The 21,065-nt window shown below is 34.1% G+C and overlaps 1 protein-coding gene across 14 annotated transcripts in view; it reads right to left on the bottom strand.

Annotated features, from left to right (window-relative positions):
* Positions 1-21,065, bottom strand: part of CLASP2 (cytoplasmic linker associated protein 2) — a 178,485-nt gene that overhangs the window by 44,452 nt on the left and 112,968 nt on the right. For all 14 annotated transcript variants that reach the window (XM_032648259.1, XM_032648263.1, XM_032648260.1 and 11 more), the window contains 6 exons: positions 18,765-18,866; positions 12,907-13,077; positions 12,238-12,345; positions 7,423-7,529; positions 4,123-4,367; positions 1,993-2,056 (listed from right to left, as the gene is read on the bottom strand). In XM_032648259.1, the coding sequence (XP_032504150.1) occupies positions 1,993-2,056; positions 4,123-4,367; positions 7,423-7,529; positions 12,238-12,345; positions 12,907-13,077; positions 18,765-18,866 (797 nt within the window). The remainder of the gene's footprint in view (positions 1-1,992; positions 2,057-4,122; positions 4,368-7,422; positions 7,530-12,237; positions 12,346-12,906; positions 13,078-18,764; positions 18,867-21,065) is intronic.

Here is a 21,065-nt window from a genome sequence, read left to right as displayed (position 1 = left end):
GAGCACAGGCTCCGGATGCTTAGGCTCGGTGGCCATGGCTCACGGGCCCAGCTGCTCCGCGGCATGTGGGATTCTCCCGGACCGGGGCACGAACCCGTGTCCCCTGCATCGGCAGGTGGACTCTCAACCACTGCGCCACCAGGGAAGCCCCTATCCAGTTTATTCTTAATGAATTACATTACTGGTAGAGTCCCTGATGGACAATCACCAAACAAAAGCTGGACAAAAACGAATTAAAAATAATCTTCCCTTTACATGTGTATTCACTGAATTAACCAAAAAAACAAAAACAAACAAACAAAGCCAATGGATCAATAAGAATTGTATGTTCTTATAAAATCCCACAGAAAAAAAAAAGTCTCCTTCCTGAAAACTCTCGGAAGGATTGTCGCTGGTTCTCTGCATCTACTAAGGGAGGCCAAACATCTGTGCTTTCACCAACATCAAACTTGGTTTTCCTACTTGATCTTCAAGAGACTTTTTTTTAAATTTTGACATTCACTTTATTTAAAAAATTTTTTCTTCAAGAGACTTTTTAAAAAAGTGTTTCTCTTTATTACTGTGCAAATCCTAGGATCCAACTAAATTGCATTATTGTCCTAACAAAAAATTAAAAACTGTGACTTCAAGAAATAATCTAACCTTACACTCTCATACCTTCCAGCAGAGATGAATTATATCACTTTTGAAGATGTTTTAAACCTCTATTTTTAAAAGTTGTAGAGATTATTAACTAAAACACCATTTAATAAAACAGGTCCACCCAGATCATAATTGTCTTGTCCTTTGGCTCATACTGCTAACAAAAAATGTCAACAGCTAATTTGTTCAGGATTTTCAGAAATTTTTCCATTAAAGCAATTCCTACAGCTGTAATTAGTGGTAGCAATATCAGTATAAAATGGTATGGTTATCTACATGCTCAGTTTGAAAGTTATAAACTTAGTGTACTTTAATCTTTGTCTTTAATGGGATCTTGCATTCTTGGATAAAATAAATATACCTTCTGATAAAAGGATAATCTTTAGAAGTTAAAGTACAAGCAATTTATAATTCTTAGCTGGATTTCAGTTTATGTATAGAGTAGGATTTTAGTATCTTTAAGTAGTGTCACAAGTAACGAAAATATTGAAAACAGAAAAAAAAATGAGGAGGAAATGACATGTGCAACAATAAAATGAAGACAATTAAAAAACAATAAAGTGAAATTTGTTAATATCTTTCTTATGATTTCCCTTCCACATCTCCCTCTCACTTAGGTTAGAAATTCTCATGTAGACACCTGGTGTCCTAAAGGAAGATACTGAATAATGTTTCACCATTGTCAAACACACTGCTGAAAACAGAATAAATGAGTCCATTTTACAACAAAATTTTACATTTTAAAGCAAAATTTCACAGTATACATGCAGACTATGCATAAGTACTTAAATACATTTTAATCCACATTAAAAACTAAACAAAGTTCTGATGATTTTTATGAACTATTTCAATATATGAAATGCTTCTTTTATATTACTAACAAACTATGGGTGAAGCCATATTTTGTGCTTTTTGTTATTTAATGGCAATTCTTTTCTACAAAATTGCTCTTTTAAGACTATATTTATGTTAATAGAGAAGGAAACTGAATAAAAAGTTGGCAAATTTTTTCAACTTACCCCAATTATTTCCTTTACAAATAGTAAAATGTTTTTAGAAATACAAATACTCACCCTAAGTGTATAAGAGTTTTGCATGTTACTATATATTCTTCAGTTTATAGTCTTAGATAATCTCTCTTTGGAGAAGCTTAAACAGTTACTAGAGAGCAATTTCTAAATTAAGTATGATATCAAATACTCAATTTCAATTATGTTTGAAAAGATCACTGCCATTTTAGAGCAATAACAAAGCAAAAATGGCTTATAGTTTTTTGTTATTATTCACTTCTTTTTTGGGGCAATACAATAATGACACCTTATAGGAGTAATCTTAAATACTAAAACATACCTTGCCGTGAGGATCAGCAAACATTCTTGTGAAAATTTCACATAATCTTTTCAGTTCAACTCGACTGTTAAAATAATAAAGTGGAATTAATATCTTGCTGTAGGAAGAAGTCATTTAAAAGTGACCTTACAGGGACTTCCCTGGTGGCGCAGTGGTTAAGAATCCCCCTGCCAATGCAGGGGAAACAGGTTTGAGCCCTGGTCTGGGAAGATCCCACATGTCGCAGAGCAACTAAGCCTGTGCGCCACAACTACTGAGCCTGCGCTCTAGAGTCTGAGAGCCACAACTACTGAAGCCCGCTCGCCTAGAGCCCGTGCTCTGCAACAAGAGAAGCCACTCCAGTGAGAAGCCCGCACACTACAATGAAGGGTAGCCCCCACTCGCCACAACTACAGAAAGTGGTGTGCAGCAACGAAGACCGAACACAGCCTTAAAAAAAAAAAAAAGTGACCTTACATATAACTGGGCTTCTTAAAAAAAAAAAAAGCTAAAAAAAATCATCCCTCCTAAATGAGAAATTAGTGGGATTTACTAGTCAGGGCTAAATACAAATTTATCAAATGCAACAATAATTCTATAGTAACAGACACTATTTTAAAGGTTGAAAGTTATACGAAAAGAAATACAACTGTACTTCATTAATGTAAGCACAACAGAGGAAAGTATACAGATGACATTCCCAGCACATGAATCTTATCCTTTTAAATGCTATGATGCTTTCTTAAATTTTGCCACCTGAGGGCTAAAATCTTTCTAAACTATGACTATTTCCTTGCCATTTAAAATGATATACTGAACCTAATACTAATCTAATCTTGATGGGGTTGGGAACAACAGTATGATGATTTATTGTAGTGATTCACCAACTGTGACATGAAAGCATTAAAATATATTAGGAAGTATACAGATAAACACTTATTTTAAATTATATAGTTCTAATACTTCCTAAAATAAACAGCTAGTAAATCAAACTCTGAGTGTGGTGGAAAATAGCGGGCCACTTCCTGACTTGATACCTGAAATCAAACTTACGAATTTTCTAAAACTATGTTCTTAAAGGGATAGACCATAGAGATTTAAAACATTACATAGATAAAAAAACAATAAAGAGGGGCTTCCCTGGTGGCGCAGTGGTTAAGAATCCGCCTGCCAATGCAGGGGACACGGGTTCAAGCCCTGGCCCGGGAAGATCCCACATTTCGCAGAGCAACGAAGCCCGTGAGCCACAACTACTGAGCCTGCGTGCCACAACTACTGAAGCCTGCGCACCTAGAGCCCGTGCTCCATGACAAGAGAAGCTACCGTGATGAGAAGCCCGCGCACCGCAAAAAAGAGTAGCCCCCTCTTGCCACAACTAGGGAAAGTCCACACACAGCAACGAAGACCCAACGCAGATGAAAATAAAATAAATAAAATACATTAAAAAAAATAAAGAATTTAGAGAGGAAAAGCAAGCAAAAGCCATTAGGAAAGGAAACCGAATCAAACCCAACTAAAAACCAATATAAACTTTTTTTTTTTAACTTTATTTATTTTTTGGCCACACCACACAGTATGGGGGATCTTAGTCCCCCGACCAGGGATCAAACCCACACCCACTGCAGTGCAAGCGTGGAGTCTTAACCACTGGACCACCAGGAAAGTCCCTAAATTTCTGTTCTTAGAGAAATTCACTCCAAATCCATTTCATATTATACCAAGATTCAAATATTACACAAACATCAAGAATATACCTTCATTTCCAAGTGAGCATAAATATTCTTTCATCTCACTGAAAAACTTATCAGGAATGAATTTTAATAATGAGTCAGCTTTAATATTATGCATATTTTATTATTTTCATTAAAAAAATTAATAGCATTTTTCATTTAACATCTATTTGTGAATAAAAAGTTTCCTTTTAGAAAGTTTCTTTAAATAGAGCAAGTTAATTAAAACTTTTAAAAGTAACAATAGTATAGATGGTCCTAAAGGATTACGGCTTGGGAAAATATTTTGATGCCACCTTCTGAATTCAGGACACGTATGAGCCCATACCAGTATCTTTAAAGTGTTATGAAAAAGTCAAGTCAAGTCAATTGTCCTGTCCTAACCAGACAGGACAATTATTTTAAAGACAATATAACTCACCTTAGCGTTCTCTGATTTTTTAGTAAGTTCTGCAGACCCAGGAGGCCCTCTTTCCTTTCTGACCAGTTGGAGCTAGCACATCTGTTGAGGACTTCTGCCACATCTTCTGTCTGCCTCATGTATGTAGGAATACTACCATTCCGAGAGCTATAGGAGCGTTCTGAACAAGCACTGGATGCATCGCTGTTGGCATCATCATCTGAATGCATCCCATATGATTCATATCTTCTTCGAGCAGGTTTTTTCTGTTACACATAAAGACTCTCATTAGTGGTAGCTAAAATAATATGCTGGTATTTCACAAATTTCTACTGACCATAAAAAGACTGGTTTTTGTTTAAAAATCAATGTAAAGCATGCTGCTAATCATTGTAATAATAAAATGTTGATATTTAGTTTTTCTTCAAAAAACATGTTTTAGGAGTTAGTAGATGAAATATTCTTTAACTATGGCGAGTGATAAAAGCAGAATAAGACTACTGTATGGAAGTCAGATATGTAAAGTGGGGAGCACTAAAAACATGGGGTTCTCCCTTTTCTTTTCTCTGGAAAACCAAAAAGAACTACAAGAGTATAAACGAATGGACTCTGTACTAAAATTCTGAGTTGTTAAGAAGAAATTACTACCTTTTTAAAGGATGAGAATGGATCAGAAAATGGGCAATGGATCAGAAAAACATTTTTCCCCATGTAAAGTTCTATTTTTTTCTGTCTCTCAACCTTCTCTTTCCTCTATTCTCCTTTCACTTCTACTATCACTTGTCTTGCCACTCTTTCTTCTCTTGTACGCAACCCTGACATTTCCTAGAGAAGTAAAATACAGAGAATGATGAGAGCCTCTTTTGCTTACTCTTACTTTTAGGAGGCAAGCTCCTGGAGGGTCCTCCATGTTCTTCCCAATGTGTCTATACTGTCTATTTCAATATTTATGAGAAAGCATATTTAGATTCCTTTGATTTCTTTACATCTGAAGCTTATTATTTAATAAATGTAACTGCTAATTTTACTTTGAATATTAAAAGTGAAATGAGACAGAATAAATAGCTTATTTGAGATTTCTTTGGAAGAATTAGAAATAAATCTTTATGTAACCTGATATTTGAATTTAGGCTGGTGAGCAGTGAAGATATTTCTAAGAAACATTTAAGCACAATAATTTTACACAGCTCCAGGTGACTTAAATTCTCCAAGTTTAAAATCTAAAAGAAATATAATCTGAACTCAATTAAAAATAGTCTAGTTTAAAAATAGACATTCCCATCACTAAATTGATTTTAGAGGCACCAACTTAATTTAGAATGGCAAAAATGTGGTATTTCCTGTGTTGGTCTTCAAGACCAGTTTTGTTATAGACATCAGTGTCGATGACATCATCGCATTTGTATACAGTAATCAGGCTTAAAGGATGAGAACCCCCATAGGACACTCTGTTTAAGCACTATCTCCCTGCTGATAATCATATAATCATATATACAGAAAAATGATGTATATCTAAGGATTTTATTACTTCCATTTGAATTTTTTATAGAAGACTATCATCTGTTAAACTGATGAAGGAAAGAAAAAAAAGTTATGGTATCATAAGATGTCAGAAAACAGCAATGTCTATACCTTAGTCCGTATGTCTCCTAAGAGCTGAGAGCAGATTTTTAAAGAGAAAAATTGAAAATAATGAAAAACATTTTGCTAAACAGCACAGTGAAGTAGGCATAAACAATGCCCATAATTAGAAACATTAACTTTTAAAATATATAGATACATAAGAACTGCTTATTAGGAGACTATATCTTTAACTTGTCAATATCCTTTAGTCCAAAGAAAAAAATCTAAGCTACAGAAATACTCCCATAACCAGTTTTCCAAAGAAACTCAAGTCTTCTTCCTATTTGGATCCTTTTGTTGTTTCCAAAGTTAATTTTATTTCTATGATTTTCCCTAGGTCCAATTAGACTTAATAGTTGGATAGTCTTTTCCTAAAAACTGATAGTTATAACTGGAATATCTATGTTATGCAAATAATGGAAGTATTCACAGTCAAATGATTGGGATTCAGCTTTTAGCCCTGGTGGCTAAATATTCCTCATATAAATCAAATACAACATCTTATAACAAGTAATAGTTCAAGAATAATCCATTCAATTCATAAAATTTATGCGAGCAGAATTTAACTAGTAAATCATCCATTTACAAGAAACTAAAAAACATAATTTGAGAAATACACTGATGAGGAATAGTAAATTTAAAACGTATGACTAATTTAATATCACCAGAAGAAGATGTGATCAATATGTCCCAAGCTCAAGAGAACAAAGTTCCTACTTAGTTGTACTGATTAGAAAAATCAGATGGCTAAGGTAAAGAGAAAAATTCAGCATATACAGACTGTTAGAACAGAACTGCACGTGATTACATTTAATATATTATAGCTATGATCAATGAATATTTTTAAAAACTTGTTTTTCAAATATATGTGGCAAATATTGTATCAACACTGGTTAAGAGGTGATATGTGGTTTTAAAAGGCATAATGTATTTTTAAATTTCAAAACAAAGATGACACCTTTATAAGTTCTGTGTAAAAACCTGAGTAAATGCTTACTTCTCAAATATAGGATTAATATCATAACTTGAAAGAGAAATTATCATGTTGAATTGACTTGGGAAAAAGGAAAAAGCAATTTTAATCACTGTTTCTAATACTTCCTTCATAATTTTAAGTGAGAAAAACTACAGTGACATCTGAACAGCACTCTTCTGACAAACCATCATAGATGTACGGATTATGTTTTTAAGCCTCACTGTTTAATGTGTCAGGTATAAAGAGCCAGAAAGATATCTTAAATATAATTTGTTTTGAAGGTGTACTTTCTCTCAGCTCAGAAAATACAAATAAATAAAGACTAAACAAAACTGTACCCCAAACTAAAACAATCCCTAAATACCCAAGGTTAAGCTAAACTTGAAATTACATACTTGTAGTGTACATATTTATATACTAATCTATCTGCCTTTATTCTCACTGTATTACAGTACATAAAAAACATCACCATATCAACAATATCAATATTTATATTCCTGACATCCCATCAATTACTATGGGCCCTGGCTTAAAAATTTGGCAATTAATAAAGATCAAGAATTAATTATACTGTTTTGTTTTTTACATTGCCCACATTTGATCTTCCTAGATTTAATACCAAGAATTTTCCCATCTCCTTTCCCACACTTGTGGATTGGCTCACTCATACATTAGTTTCATAGCTGGAACATCTGTAAAGATAAGGAAATGGAGGAAAGTACCAAGGCATCGGCTACTGCCTCCTCCACGTCGGAACCTGTGTTCAGGACTCGCATGGCACTGACAGAGGATGACAGTCGGCTTGATTGGCTGATCCCATACCCTGGACCTAATTCATCAGAAGAAGGAAAATAGCTTTGAGAGAGCCATAAATGTAACAGGGTCACGTTGGAAACTTTAAGATCCTTAAGAGGAGGAAAAAAAAACCAATGGGGCAAAGCATTTTAAAAGCAATACTGTATTCTCTGGGTACATTTATTTTTAGTCAAATAAAAGGGCAAAGGCAATTAAAATCACTGACAGTGTGTGGGAAGTAAATTTAAAGAATAGTAGCTATGATATACTTTTCACCAGAAGATAGAAGAAAGCATGGCTGGCCAACTAAGGGCTTGCAAGTCTATAGCCCTGTAATTAATCTAGCTCTATCAGTCAGGCAAATCTCATCTGTTTGCTTGAGCCACAGAGTAGCCCAGAACAAAGATCAATTCTCAAACCAGTAACGATTAGGCAGCTCAAGGAAGGCACACCAGGAATTTACAAGGGAAAACCCCTCCAATTATTATCTCTTCTCTTTCAAGACAGGCTGATTCATTCTGTAACTAAGATGTATCATTTGATATTTGTCAAGGACCTACTATTGCCCGACACTCTGAGGTATGTAAAGACAAACCATAGATGGGTTCTTCCTCTCAACTACTTTCTACAACATATCATCATTTACAATTAAAACACTTCATCCACCATTTTGGTTTTTTTTTTTAAACATATATACAAAGATGAAGTACATAACTGAGAACATAAAACAATTTTTATATTTTAAAATGACATAACTTAGGTTATACAAAAGAAAAATGCCCATCTCCAGTGAGAAAAATGTTGAAATAAGATTGCTGAAGGGAAAAAAGTTACTTGGGGGAAAATTTTTTTAAAAACCCAAAAATGACTTATTCTGCAACAAATTAAATGTAAATAAAACAAATCAATTTTAAAACATGATTATTCAATGGAAACTGACAAGGACAAAAAACTTAAGATGAATGCACAGATGATAGTGAAAATGTACTCATCCTTCACCTGAGGCCCCATACACATCGGGGGCGTAGAGGGCACCAGTAGATCTGGAATGGTGTCTGGAGGCTGGAATAACAGGACCATACAAACCTCATCTATTACTACAGAAACAAGGAATAGTGGCAGCACTACAGTCAGGCAAGGAGAGTTAGTTCACAATGGTATTACTATTAATAGTTAAGGATCAGAATATTGCCTTAGACTAGGGCAACTGAACACTTGAATTGCAATATCTTCCTTGACACACAACAGATCTTACACCTAAGGGGACAGACATAAGCTCACAGGAGACAAAAAAGTAAGTATTCAAATGGAAGGAAATGTCAAAAGTACAAGCATGAGACAAAAAAATGAACACTGTAGTTTCAAAAAAAAAAACCACTATGGTAAATAGTAACCAATAATAATCCCATCTCCTCTAATCCTGAACCCAGTGAGGCAGTTGTTACTATTCAATTTTACAAATAGCTAAACTAAAGCACAGAGAAAAGTTAATTAATTTGATCAAGGCCACACCTCAGTATTTGTAGTCTTTCAAGGCCTTTGCTCTTAAATAGTACACATACCATCTTTACATTGTTTAAAAGATAACATACCTCATTTATGTTAACATAAATGTTTTCTATAATGGTTCACAGTATATAAGTTCTGCATTCAGTAGATTATTTAAATATCAAAGCATATTTTGAGCACCAAAAAAGGGGAGTATTAACAATTTAATCAAAAAACCTAGAAACTTGTGACTTCTTATATTTATGACATCTCTCTAAATCTAAATTTAGGATATTTAAAATTTTAGATCTTAAAATCCTGATTTTCATAACATCATAAAGTCAGTCTTTTTCTTACACACACAAATAAGCCAGGAAAAAATCACTTTATTATTTAATGAAACATATTACTCATTTTAAAAGTTACTCTGCTTCAGATATATTAATGAGAACAGTTAAAATACTTTTATTACATGAATTACTCTTTCCTTTGCCACAGGACCTTAATGAATAAGAAAATGATCAAAAAGATTGAGAGATAGGATTAAAGAGAGAATGTTGCATAAAATGTTTTAACAGACCCTGAAAGGTGACTGGTATCATTAGTAAAACATACTAATATATAGTTTTAATTTTACCCAACAGAATAATTTCTAAAATGATAAGGAAGAGTTGAAGCAATATGGAAATGCTTTAATAGATGAAAAAATTTTGAAAACCTTTTGATATCAATAGTATCTGTGGCTGAAGGTAACACTCACGTGCTTGTAATAACGTAAGCCTTTTTTTGAATCTTGGTTCCAGAAACAGATGGAAACTAAGAGTGTGAGTTCCAGAGTTCATCTTTGTTTAGCCCTGATTTATTTCTGGTGTTTTAGGACCCTGATGCTGGCCTTGTGTTACAACTGAATAAATGGCAAGCTACGGGATTCATCTGCTGAATGGCCATATTCAAGTCAGAGGTGACAAAAGGATTCACCAAATAAAGAAAGAGAAAAATGTAGGCAAATATGGCAGAAAATGGGAATGAAAAGGACAATCTGATTTCTGGGAATGCTATCTTCATCTCTGTGTAATAAACAGGACTAATCTGCTACCTTTACTATGCAATATCCATATGTAAATAAAGGGCTACAAAATTCAATTCTTCTAAAACTATATGATTAAAAGGTTTAACCACCTTTAAACCTAATAGGATGTTTCATCACAATTGGGAAAACTGCCTCCTTTAATAATAAAATTTAAATGATTTAAATTGCCAAATGGCAGCTTTGAGATAAATCTAGATCAATGACTAAACAACGTATCTCTTTAAAATTAGGCATGACCACCTAGAGGAGTGGGATAGGGAGGGTGGGAGGGAGCAAAAGGGAGGGGATGGGGGATATATGTATAAGTTCTTACTCACTTTGTTATAAAGCAGAAACTAACACAACATTGTAAAGCAATTATACTCCAGTAAAGATGTTTTTTAAAAAAGGCATATTAACATGTTTATTTTTTAGGTAATTAGAAGTTGGTTATAAATTTCCTCTAATCTCTGACTATTGTACACTTTTAAATGGTACAGAAGCCTATTTTTGTTTCTTCCCGATATCTCACATTTTCTACTAATTGTACATTATACAAATATAAGTATTATACCGTTAAAAAAATCTAAGATCCTTGCCACTGATGTGTCACACAACTAACTGTAGGTAAGCAAGCACTGTTCCAGGGGCAAGACTGGGAAGAGCAGTCGCAGCAGTGACGATGACCGTGATAACCACATGCTCACTGTGTGCAAACACTGCTCTGAGGGACAGTTTTCACGTATTCTCTCCTTTACAGTGTCTTCAAAGCAATGCTAAGAACTACATGCTATTATTATTCTAGCTTTACAGATAAGGAAAAACCCAGGTATAAAACAGCTACAGAGCTGGGGTATCAACCAGGCCATCTGACCCTAGAACATATGCTCTTAAACTATCACACACCCACTCTGCTTCCTTTGACTCTTCAAGGTGGCATGCTTACTTTATACAAATGTAAGATTTGTTTCATTTTTAAACATATATGCATGAGGATGTACCATATATATATGTATATGTGTGTGTGCATGTATACACACACATACACAGATACTCTACAGACTAAGCCTACTGTATATTGTACATGAACTAAATCTACCTCTGGCAGAGTATAGAAGGAAACTCTTTGGCACCTGGGACTGGAACACAAACAAGGGTTGAGGATACCCCTGCCTGAGTTCCTAGCTCAAAGGGTCAGTACAGGATAGTCTAGTAGTGATATGGTTGAGCCAAATGGCCCAAAGAACTAGAAATTAATCTCTAGAAATTCTATACTAACGTGTCTATTGAAGGAAATAATAATTCCAATAAATAATGAGTGGAACTATGTTCTACGTAAGTGTCACAAAGTCTGAAGTGCAACTCTCTTAAGTATTACAGTAACCTACATTTTATGGAATTAAAAGAAAAAACCTGAAATGGCTCTAAGTAAGTGCATATAAACAAAGTATTAGTTAACATGCTGAGGACCACACAGAAATTCTAAAGATTTTCAACATAAAAAATTCTGCCTCTCCAATTACTCTAAAATATTTAGTTTTTAAAAAATCATTTAATATTTTTATAATTGAGGTAAATATAGTATTATAATCAAGGGTATAATAAAATCTCTATAATCAGGGACAGATAGGTTTCACAGCAATGACATGACAGAAGCTAATGCATGGGAAATGTTAAATTGTAAAATACTGTAAAAATATTAATCCCTCCTATTTTAATAAGTAGTTCATATATTGTTTTGTTGCATTCTTTCTAGTAATCTGAAATATCTAAGGTGAAATGTTAATCTTTCTGCTAAAAAGGACAAAAGTCTTTATTTTTATCAAACTAAATAGTCCATATTTCACTTAAGAGTAAATATTTAAATATTGTCTTTAAATTTTATAGGGAGAGTTGTTAAGAAAAATCTTGAATTCAATATTCTGTAGTTTAAATCTGTATGATATTTACTTGATTATGAAGGCAATTTGTTTATCCAATGTCTAACTTGCTCATTTAAGACAGATAAATGTCAAAGGAATTGCCCAAACATATAATTTCCTTCTGACTGTCCTTAAAAAGAAAAGAGATAGAGGAAAAGATACAGTTGAAGAAATCATTAACTAAATCCAGGGTGTGTTGAGGTTATCAGATGGTAGGAACACAACAGTGAAGCAATATGCCTCACACCTGCCCAAACACTTACCAAGGGGCTGAAAAGAGCGAACAGGACTCGTATCCCTGCTGCTCTCCCGACTGGCTTCCCGGCTGCACCCTTGGCTCACACTTGGTCGAGGAATACGACTGCTTCGGGCTGGTATGAAGCAACAGCAGCACAGAAGGGGAGTAAACAGGAGATAGAGTTTGTATTTTTGATATTTTGGTTTTATTCTTTTCTTTCTTTCTTTTTTTTATTTTTTGGCCACTCCATGCAGCATGCGGGATCTTAGTTCCCCTGGTTCAGGGATCGAAACCATGCCCCCTGCAGTGGAAGTGCAGAGTCTCAACCATTGGATCAGCAGGTAAGTCCCTATTCTTTTCTTTCTTAAAAACTAATAAATAAGTTTTTTCTAAGGTTGAGAAGAAATTTTTCTTGATGAAGCATTACCAGGAATACAATTAAAATTCTTGAATACAGTCTTCTAGTTTGTATGTGATTAGAAGAGTAAAATGATATTTTTTTAAAATAAAAAGATTTAAAATATAAATGAATTATACTTTCAAGATAAGATATCTAATTCCATTTTTAACCTATATTTCAGTTGTCCTTGAATTTTAAGTTGTTTTTCTCTAACTTAAAGTGCCTAAATTGAAGCCTTCAATGCCTGAAATACTAAAGAAATACAAGGTCCCAAGTTTTGCACAAAAATCTTACCCACTGAGAGCCTAGATGGACTAGCCTCTCTGCTACAGCCCTGGCTTCGTGGTATCTTGCTTCTCTTCTGTGTTGAGACTGAATTGACCAGGACTCTTTGAACACCAGAGCTCACAGTGGAGAGGGCTGTTGTGGTCAGAACTCTTCCCGGAGACCCAGACCGGCTGCCAGCTAAACACCAAACACACATACAAATGTTAAGATATGAACTCCAAGAGAACTTGTTGAAAGGATAAAAATTCAAGAAGTACACCTGAGAAAACTGTGATGGAATGGCAGTTCTAAGTTCAAAGGAGTTAGACTGAGGAAGGTTTATATATACTCAAAACCTGGAATAAAAAGGTATACTATATATACTAGGATTGAATGGTAAATCATGTAAATATATTTTCAGTTTGGGGAGTATAAGATGCTATGTTTAATAAGGACAACACTATTATGATTTTCAGAACATAAACAGTAGAAAAGATTTCCAAAGAAATAAACTTATCTAACAATACATTTCATGCAGCTAAAGCTATATGTTAAAATGCTATATATTAAAGCTATACATTTAAAAGGAAAAAATTAATAATTCTATTATTGCTATCATTTTTGTTAAGAATATGGTAATGAAAATGTGCTTCCTGTTAAAAGTTTGCCTGCTGAGATGCCTCTAAATGGGCATAACAAGGTTATCTTGCAACTATGTATATTTTTAAATTTTTACAAGATTTAATTTTAAATGTTTACAAAGTTAGGCCAGCTGAAAAAGAAACTTGCATTTTGTTATTTGCCTTCAAATAGCGAAGGGGTCTTGGGTGGCCAGTCTGCCAAGTTGATGTATACTGAGGGTAAAACACAACTAATGGGCAAATAAATGTCAAAGAAGGCAGACCCTTTCTAAACTAGTGATTTTCAGTCTTGGAAGACAAAGGATACGTGGTCAGGGATAGAGAAAGGGAGCTGGACAAAATCTCAGAGATTGGGGTAAGAGTTAAAAAAAAAGTTAAGAAACATGCTTTTAAACTAGAATTGCACACGTTAGTGTTTAAGGGGATAAGCTCCTTGTCAATCAAAACATTTTTTGTCTGCATTGAAAAGGAAAATGAACTAGATAACTCCAAAGTATAATTTAACTCTAGATTCTGGATGGTAGCATTATAAAAGTTAAACTTGCACTTAAATAAAACGTCATAAAAGCAACGTTTCCTCTTTGTCGGGAACTTCTCCACAGTCACTGCTCACCTGGTATAATCTTACCCAATGACACTTCACTTCCACAGAGCAAAGATTAAAGAGTCAAAGCCAATGGGGACAAGCAGGGAACATCAACCAGGGAGCAGTGCTGAGTGTAAGGCAGGGAGTGGTGACTTTTTAGTTCAAGCCAGCTCCGTCTTGAGGTAATACTGGCTACATTTTGGGACTTTTTTGTTTTTTAAATGAAAGCTTTGACATGTCCTGATTTTTATTATGTTGTGTAGACCAAATAATACATGAATAGAGGCAGGCTGAATGTGGTTCATGGGCTGCTGATCTGTGACCCTAGCTACCATTTTCTTGGCATGGTCTTCCTGAATACAATTTAAACTCATGCTTAATTCCTAAACTTTATTAGCACACAAAATGAAACTCATCTTCCGCTGGTTATAGCAATACTGTAAAACAAATCAATGTTTACGATGACGTTAGCAATTTATTATCTGTGTAGAAGGAATTCTAAATTGTTGCAGGGAAATTATACAAGTGTACTTTAAAATGATGAGTCATTTGAATTGTTCCATGATATTTCAGATGAAGAATCTTTAAATCAAGTTTCTTTCAGTTATAACCTTAGAGATACTCACAAGGCACCTATTTTCTCCATGCAGCATCTAAACTAAACATACACACCAAAACACCCAAACACCCAACATGCTACAAACTCACAATGCAAGATAAGCTGATGGAATATTTTATGGGAACACTTGCAACAATATAAAAAGTATAAATTATGAACTGAACACACACAACACGTTATTCTGTTAAAACTAATGTAAGTTTAGGGGGTGACAGTGTTGGTAGGAGACTGGAGAATTCCTTGAAATGTGGATCTATTCAGCAGAGAGGAAACATATAGTATAGAAGCAGAGTAATCACGCTACCTATTCTAGATTTATTGACTTTATCAAAACTATGCAAGCTCACTCTCTATATATTTAAATTCATTCATGCCCTCTCCTGGGAAATAAAATTGGCAGTGTTAATCATTACCCGCTCTTCTCCAATGGCCGCCCCGGCCCCAACCAACAGCACGTTAATTACGTGCCTACAACCCATTTTGGAATTATTTATACTTAGAAGAAAATATCAAGGCTCTTTCCCCAGCAAAAGAACTACCAAGGCTAATTATTTCTTCTAGAAAAACCACACAGTTGATGAAAAAGAGTATGATGTACCTAGGGAATAGCATACTACTAGAAAATACTCTAATTTATGAAGTTTGGAATTAGATATCTAATTTCTCTTGTGCTGCCTAAAGTTTTCAAATTACCATTTTATACTTTTTATGAGATGTTTTCAAGGCATTACTAAAGCTCCTTCGTTTCTGAATGTTTACATCTGTGGCATCAACATGGATAATTTAAAAAACCCAGGGTTTTGGTAATAAATAAGGACAAGTCAAAGAAAAATCATAATTGGTGATTTTTACCCCAATAATGGCTACAGAATGATATAATATTAAATGTTAAGTATTTCTGCTGAATAGAACCCATTCTTGATAATGAAAATAGGTGATCAAACAATAGATGCACACATAAAGTCTATATATTCTTACCACCAATGGTATTAGCAGATTGTGATCCTGAACAAGTGTAAAGGCAGAATTAGGGTAAGGGTTATAATCCATGAAGAGGGAAGAAGCAGATTTAAAATGAATGGCAGATGGAAATAAGAAAGCTTTAATCAGTTCTTAGAAAATAAAAAATTCTAAAGCAAAAAAAGCAAACTTTAAAAAAAAAATCCCAAAACCATTGATGTCTGTAACAAAAGCAGAACATTTAGTAGTTTTTATCTGATAAACTGAAATCAGACACTCATGTACAAAGCAGATGAAATGAAGGTGCAAAAGTAAATGTAAATTCTTCAGCTTTTCTTCTACTGATAGTCTAAAATCTAAATAATTAAATGTTTAAATTTTTATAATTTAAACATTTAATTTAAAACTACAGGTAAGGAAGAACAACATCTTCTAGCTGAAGAAAAATTAAATGAAAAAGCTACGGGTTTTATCTTTCTTAAGACACGCAGGGGAAAAAAACCAAACAGTAGAGGGGTGGGGTGGAGAGACAAAATTTCTGACAGGCTGTACAATCATTTGTACATAATCAGTCACTACCAACAACAAAAGACACAATCTTTACATAAACATTTAAGTCTGGAAGTCTCTCCACTGGGTCTGTTTTTATTTATTTTTGGTTAGCCATCAGAACATACCTGCTTTGACCCAAGAGATTTTTTTTTTTCCTAAATGGTGATATAAAAATATGGAAAAGACCATGCAAACCCTAATGAATTACTTCAAAGCAAAGTGAAGATGGAGAGCACAGCAATATTTCTGTGCAAATATGTGTAAAGAAACTTGCGTCAAATTATACAAGGCCACAATATCTTTTTTCAAAAGAATTTGAAATGAAAAAAACAGTCATTCAAATAAATAAGCAGGCAGATAAACAAAAACCTCACCAATATGATTTAAAATCTAAGTGATTTTATGGTGGGAACGTCTTCTGATCTTAAAATCCTACTAGGCCTAAAAATCTATCATTATGTTCTCACACTCTAAGAGAGGATTTCAAGTATTGTGGATTGGGTTTCAAAGTGAAAAACCAAATGTAAAAAAATTATTCTATATTCTCTTGAAGTGATCAGTAGTTATAATACACTTAAAAGGGAGTCCCTTAAGTAATATATTAAAAAAACATACACAAAGCACTTTGAATCTCTGCCATGAGTTCAGTCTTAGTATTACTTTAGAACTCAGTAAAATATCTCATATAAAATTGTTTTATCATTAAGATGCTGTATACAGACAGTTTCTGGTTGCTACCTTTATTTTTCTTTCTGCTTTAAATTTCCTAACTTCACCGTTATTTTTGCTTCCTGAAGTCCATAAGAAATAACAACAAAGAAGTGCACAATAGGAGTATAAAATTCAGTTGATGTTAGGTTAAGAAAAACAAGGACATCAATTTCACCAGCTAAAATATACAGCACATACTTTGTGCTCAGGCAAAATACTAATTTAATTCTCACAACAATCCTGTGAGATTATCCTCTTCATTTTACTGGTTACAGTAGAAGTATATAGAAATACAGCAACTTTAAATAACCTGGAAAAGCCATAGATCAAATCCATGATCTAAATCAATACTTCTCAGACTTGATTGTAACACAAATCACTTGATGATCTTGTTAAAGACTGAATTCAGTAGATCTGTGGTGGCATGAGATTGTACATTTCCCAGGTGATGCTGATGCTGGTCTGGGCACCCCATTTGGAATAGCAAGGCTCTAAACTACTATGCTATATACTGCTAAAGATTAAGTTACTTTAACAGTTACCCTAAAAATACACAAGATCTGGGAAGAATGTGGTATGATCTATTCCTAATTTGGTTGGGAGAAGAGCTCTCACCCAGAGGGCATTTGCCATGTTTTCCTATTTGTAAATAACCCTCAATTTGCAAACCAATTTTACTAAGGATTTCTGCTTATTTTTAGGACTCTTGTTGAGTGCTCCCATCATTACTCTGTCTAGATTTTCTGACTTTGGAAAGAGGAGAATCTGCTAGGCCGGACTTGTCTAATCACTGCCCTGACCCCCTCTAAGCCCAGCTCCTTTCCCTGACTCGACGATTCAAGAATCAAGTTAAAAAAACAGACAAATTGGGCATCTATATCCTGGAAGAGTCACCTAAACAACAGTGGAAGATAGCTACATCTATTTCTTTCCAAAATGGCCAAGTATATAGAAGAACCCCAGAATTACCTCCCTAGAAAAAATTCCTGTTCTAAGAGGTATGTGCTAAGGGAAATCTCTTGATAAAGAAGGAATGTGAACTCTTTTAAATTAATTATGCCTTAAGTGTATATATTACTATTCTGGAATATATAGGGATGGATCATTCATTTTACCTAGAATTCAAAATTGTGCTTTTTAATAATTGTGCTTATGAGAAACTCAGCTTCCAATGAAATGGCAAAAACATAAATCTTAAATTTAAAAAGGAATATAACAAAACTGGTCATTTCAATTTGTTTCCTCTTTATGAATCAGTATGTACCTGCCGAAAATGCTAACTTCATTCTAACAGATTTTAGGGAGAGTACAAAGATACCACATATCTGCCCTTGAACAACATTAGCTAGATGCAACCAGATCTGATGCTAACGTATGGCAATTATTTTGCCTCTAAAAAGCACAATTTTCCACATTTACAAGTTTCTGAGTAGACTGTGAAAACCTTAATGTTAAAAGATTTGTGCTATTTAAAATATCTCCATGCAAAAGTCTGTATAGCAGATGAAGTTTTTCTTACTAAGTGCAGATATCAATGATGCAGCCCTAATAACACACCAAAGACAAGACAACACCCACTCCAAAAATTCCAAAACATGCACAACAACTGACCCAAAACATTGAAAAAAAAAATACCTTCATTTTTGTCAGGTGATGATGAACCTAAAGTACAGAACAAGAACTCAGTATGTGGCTTGTCTTTTTTGAAATTAGTTTTGTCTTTTTCCACTGGTCAATCTCTTCACACAGTAACATACAAGGAATACACTTATCCTAACATATTAGAAATAAGGGAGAACTAATAGGCAATACGTACGCTGTGACTGAGACACCATTTTTGTTCGACTTCTTCCTCTGGAATCTGTCTTGGCGTTTCCCATACTAGCAAGTGGTGCTGAAAGCTTTGCTCTCACCCGGCCTAAGGAATAAAATTATTTACATAATTAAAGACTTTTTTCTATAATATTTAGTAATAAGGAAAAAAACTCACTATAATTTTCTAATTGGGTGTGCTTTTCAAGTATTGTTAAATTCTGTAATAATGTAACCTTCACTTACAGATTATAAGATTATAGTTCTCTTAAAAATTTAAAAATACATACTGCTTTTTACGTGTTGCACCATAAGCTAACTTTCCTTTACGGGTAAGAATAAAGTCAAACTAAAGATCTCCATTCTCAGTTTGATATTATTAGTCCAGTAAAGTAGAGTTATAATTAAGATAATTACTACAGGCATGCACTTAATTGGTAGTTCCAATTTTAAAATTTCCGTTTCCATGAAATTTAATTTATTCTCAAATCCACCCTGTAGTTTAAAATACAAGCTAATCTTGGAAACAACAACCCAAACAATCTTTCTGACTGAAAATGTACTTCTAAAGAGATCTGCAAGAAGATACAATACTAGGTAAAATATCTCATCTTTTTATATCCTGTGCTAAACATGAGATTACTACAGGTGTACATGGACACGTTTACTCCTCTCTTCCTCCAACTAACCAATTTCATTTATAAAATTATTTGAGGAAATACCAATCCTCAAAGAGATGGCACTTTTCTACAAACATTTCCTTCTCTACCTCCAAGTTGCATTCCTTTCTTCTCTTACTACTGCCTCATCCCCCTCCACAAAACCAAGACGCAAGATGTTTCTAGAGCTCTTGAACCAAAGGAGATAATGCTCACCAAAGTGCTTAAGTAAACTGTCATTAGAAAAAACAAAAACATATTACCAGCAGGTACTTTGGTATTCTCAAGCAACAGTCTCAATCACTATCAAATCAGAACCAATACCAAACATGATCATAAAGAAGGACTCAAAATACTTTAGTTAAAAGTCACAACTTTTAGGGCAACCACAATATAGAGGCTGGGGACTTCCCTGGTGGTGCAGTGGTTAAGAATCTGCCTGCCAATGCAGGGGACACGGATTCAAGCCCTGGTCCGGGAAGATCCCACATGCTGCAGAGAAACTAAGCCTGTGTGCCACAACTACTGAGCCCACGTGCCACAACTACTGAAGCCTGCGTGTCTAGAGCCCGTGATCCACAACAAGAGAAGCCACCTCAATGAGAAGCCTGCACACCACAACGAAGAGGAGCCCCCGCTCGCCGCAACTAGTTCTGCCCGCACGCAGCAACAAAGACCCAAGCAGCCAAAAATAAATAAACAAAATAAATTAAAAAAAAAACCCAACAATATAGGGGCTAGCCTGATATGGCAATATTAATTAAGAAAACATACAGTAAAGAGTAAGGAAAAATTAAGAAATGAGTGAGGGAAGATAAGAGAATAATTAGGAACTAGGAATAAAATGAAGCAAAAGGAGAAGTACAGTTGGTAGATCCTAGCATTCTATCAACTTCTTTGAGGCCCCTAAAAAGCCCATAATTCAGGACTTTCACCCTTTTACAGAGTCTGTTTAGAATAGGACACAGTGTTCTCCTGACTAAGAAGTAAAATTGAAAAATATTATTATTTTTGAAATGCAGAATGTATCCAGTACAACAAAGAAATTAGGATAAATTAAGTATTTTGATACTACCATTCTAAATTACAATGCCACAGTGCCAGAAACTAGTACTCTAATTTAAAACTTAAAATATGAAAATATTTCAAATATATCAGAGTAAGTATGAGGCCTCCAAAATGTTAAATCTACTTAACTGTGTATCACAAGAAAATGTCATCCATGTAAAATTTAGAAAAAAAAAATGTGTTTCATATCAGAGGCTTAATAAGACAGTCTTCAGGCAGGATAAATATAAAAACTGAATTTTTTCCTTTCTACAAATTCAAAGGCAATAAATAATTTTTTAAAAGGTAAACTGGCTCAGTAAAATAAAGTATTATATCTAGCAAGGTTTTTGTAATCCCAAATTCAAATCATATGCAATTCTTCAGTCACTGATTCAAAATCAAAGATACATTTAAAAGCTGACAAAATAAACGCATTTAAATGCTGAGGATATTTAAAGACGATAAAGCAATGGCACGTGCACTCTCAAAGTATAAATGAATTGGCATAAATTAAAAAACAAAAACACAAAATAAAAGCATTAATGTCACTACAAGAAAAAAATGAAACTATGTAACTTTATACTAGGTATTATTAA

The sequence above is a fragment of the Phocoena sinus genome, chromosome 11, assembly GCF_008692025.1.
Source record: "Phocoena sinus isolate mPhoSin1 chromosome 11, mPhoSin1.pri, whole genome shotgun sequence".
NCBI classification, from domain to species: domain Eukaryota; kingdom Metazoa; phylum Chordata; class Mammalia; order Artiodactyla; family Phocoenidae; genus Phocoena; species Phocoena sinus.
This window is presented reverse-complemented; position numbering and strand designations above follow the sequence as displayed.